The sequence below is a fragment of the Echinops telfairi genome, unplaced genomic scaffold (assembly GCF_000313985.2).
Source record: "Echinops telfairi isolate 266 unplaced genomic scaffold, ASM31398v2 ScPeMD7_655;HRSCAF=1070, whole genome shotgun sequence".
NCBI lineage: Eukaryota > Metazoa > Chordata > Mammalia > Afrosoricida > Tenrecidae > Echinops > Echinops telfairi.
Window position 1 is genome coordinate 16,055,354 of NW_022104553.1, and position 3,304 is coordinate 16,058,657.

The 3,304-nt window shown below is 56.2% G+C and overlaps 1 protein-coding gene across 1 annotated transcript; it reads right to left on the minus strand.

The window, feature by feature from the left end:
• Positions 1 to 2,129: 2,129 nt before the first annotated feature.
• On the minus strand, positions 2,130 to 3,056 carry LOC123521940 (olfactory receptor 12-like). Its single transcript, XM_045292368.1, has one exon. It carries the CDS (start codon positions 3,054 to 3,056, stop codon positions 2,130 to 2,132), a length of 927 nt encoding a protein of 308 aa, XP_045148303.1.
• Between the last annotated feature and the right edge of the window lie 248 nt (positions 3,057 to 3,304).

Here is a 3,304-nt window from a genome sequence, read left to right on the forward strand (position 1 = left end):
GTGAATGAGTGAGTGGATGAGTGAGTGAGTGAGTCTTATAAACCGGATTCATTTGGTTAATAAGAGAAGAAGGGTGAATCCACTGGAGTCTGAAGCCCTGGAAATGTAAGACATTGTTTATAATGTTGAAGGACATTTGAGGCTGGCTTAGGCAATACACTTCACGGTGGTGTGGTGGTTACTCGTTGGGCTGCCATCTGCATGGTCGGCAGTTTGAAACCACCAGCAGCAATGAGGGAGCAAGAGTGGGCTTTCTCCTCCCATAAGTAGTCGCAATCTCAGGAAGGCACGGGTGTCTCTATGAGTCAGCGAAGAGTCAATGGCAGTGAGTTTATTTTTTAGAGAGTTCACTTAGCGACCCGAGGAGCTGTTAAAAGAGTAAGTTTAACAACCCGCTGCCACCAGCTCTACAGGAAACTCCAATCCAAGCTCACTGCCCTTGAGTCAATTCTGACTCACGTGGACCTGTTAGGACAGGGTAGAACTGCCCCTGTGAGTTTCCAAGACTGGAACTCTGTGTGAGACTAGAAAGCCTCATCTTTCTCCTGCAACGTGGCTGGTGGTTTCGAACTGTGGCCTTGTGGTTAGCAGCCCACCACACCATTAGGGCGTAGGAGGCCTGTATTGGATTTCCAGGAGCCCTGGTGGCGTAGTGGGTTCCCCATTGGGCTGCTTACCACAAGGTCAGCAGCTCAACCCTCTCTCTATACTCCACGGAAGAAAGCTGGGGCTTTCTGCTATTGTAAAGCTTTACAGCCCGGGGAAAGGGAACGGGCAGTTCTGTTCTGTCCGTTGGGATTGCTGTGAGTCGGAATCAACTCACTGGCCGTGAATGTAAGTCACATGGGGTTTCCAAGACCACGGATCTTGATGGGAACAGAGACCTCATCTTTGTCTGGTTGTAGAGTGGCTGATGGGCTCAGACTACTGACCTTGAGGGGAGCAGCCCAACACACAGCCCACTAAGCCACCGGGCTCTTGGCAAACACGGAGCACGGCTTCATCCAGGTTAGGAATGCTGGCCCTTGTCTTCTTTGTGATCCAAGACGAAGTAACATTTCACGGAAGAGCGAAAGGCTGCTCACCTTCTTTCAAACCGTAGAAATGGACATCTTCCTTTACGATGGAGCCTCCATTTAGGTCTGAAACCACCTTATTCAGATCCCCTTTGCCCCTTGATTTTTCTTTCTGAGCTTTGCCTTCAGGCTGGGGGCTCTCAAACTCCTGTGCCCCATGGGGGCCAGGTTGATTCCCGAAGGGGTCTCTCTTTCACAATAAGGGCCCGCGTTCCCACGGCCCTTGTGGCTGCTGGTTGTCATGGAGACCATGCGGGCTCGCCGGGGTCCACAGGACTTTTGAGGCTGTGGCTGGTCAGCAGCAGGAGGCCAGGAGCTGATCCACTCACCTGAGGAACCTCTGAGAAGGTTCCAACCATCCAGCTTCTGGCTGGCCTATTTGCCCTACCTTCTTCGGGTGGTAACCGCTCCCACTCGACAGATGAGAAGACTCAGGACAAGAGCCCTTAGCAGTCAAGGGCTAGCCCACCAGTCAAGGGCGAGGGTGGCTTCAGAGCTAAACTGAGACCCACCTTCTCAGCACATCATGCGGCCCTTTGGGACATGAGCAGCCTGGGGTTCTTGGGTCCTCTGTGATTACAAGGCCCCCGAGGCATCGAGGGTGCTGACCTGCCCTTCATGAGAACCCCCACCAACAGGCCCTTGGGTGAGAGAAAGTCCTGCTTAGAGGAGAGTGCTCACTCACCAAGAGGTTGGTGGTTCCAACCACCCAGTGGCCCCGCAGGAGCTTGGCTGCGGTAAAGATTAAAAAATAATATCCACGCAGCTGGCCCGTCCAGTGGATTCGAACTCACGGCGCCATAGAGCTGCCCCAGGGGGTTTCCTAAGCAAGCATCTTTGTGGAAGCCGACGACCACATGCAGCAGCCGCGGGTGGGTTCAAATCACAGACCTGTTGGTTGGCAGCTGAGCTGAGTGAGCGACCCAGCAGGTAGTTGTATCAATTGGGTTCTTTTCCATTCCTGTGGGATTTGCAGCATATCCTGGCCGGGGGGTGGGGGTCGGGAGGGTGCCGTTCAATCCCTCACCGTTCCCCACCCCCAGACGCCAGGCCCTAGGATGACACCTGGAAATACAGCTTCCGCAGGGCGGCCTTCATGTCCTGGTTCCGCAGGCTGTAGATGAGGGGGTTCAGACTGGGCGTGAGGATGGAGTAGAAGAGCGCCGCCAGGCGTCCTTGCAGCGGCGAGTAGCGGGCGATGGGCCGCATGTAGGCAGAGCTGCCCGTGCCATAAAACAGGAGCACGGTGGCCAGGTGGGATGAGCAGGTGGAGAAAGCCTTCCTGCGGCCAGCTGCCGAGCGGATCTGGAGCACGGTGGCCAAGATGCGGACGTAGGAGAGGGTGGTCAGGGCGAAGCAACTCATGATGACGCAGCCGCTGACCGCGAACCCGGCAGCCTCGTGGGCCTCCGCTCTGTCACAGGCCAGGCGCAGGAGAGGGGGGATGTCGCAGAAGAAGTGGTCGATCACGTTGGGGCCACAGAAGGGCAGGGAGAAGGTGTTGGCTGTGTGGAAGGCAGAGAAGAGGAGCCCACTGCCCCAGGCCACTGCCACCAGGGAGACGCAGGTCTGGGGGCTCATGGCTGCCCCATAGACCAGAGGCCTGTAGATGGCCAGGCAGCGGTCATAAGCCATGGAGGTGGTGAGGAAGCCCTCAGTGGCACCCAGGCAGACAAAGGCAAAAAGCTGAGATGCACAGGCAGGGAGTGAAATCTCCCCAGAGCCCAGGAAGGTGGCCATGATGGCCCGGGGCAGAGTGGTGGACATGGAGCAGATGTCCACCAGGGAGAGGTGTTTGAGGAAGAAGTACATGGGGGTGTGCAGGCGGGCGTCCAGTGTGATGGCTGCCACAACGCACACGTTCCCCAGCACGGCGGCAACGTAAATGAGGAGGAAGGCGGCCATGCTGAGGAGCCGTGACTCGGGGACTGCCGAGAAGCCCAGGAGGATGAAGACAGACACTGCTGTGACGTTGGTCATGTTCTGTCCTTGGAGGACTGCCGGAGCTGCAGAGGACGCTCAGGGGACAGGGCATGAGGAGAACGTGCTGGTAACGAAGACCTGGGAGGAAGGGACAAAGAAGTTGAATGGAGTTGAATGAAGAATTCCTTCAACACAGATGTGCTGCCTGCTCCTTGTAAGGGGGTCTCAGGCTCAGAGACCTACAAGGGTCTTGTGGTTGTTACATAATCTGGTGTCAATTTGAGGGTTCAGAGTGAAGGGGTAGA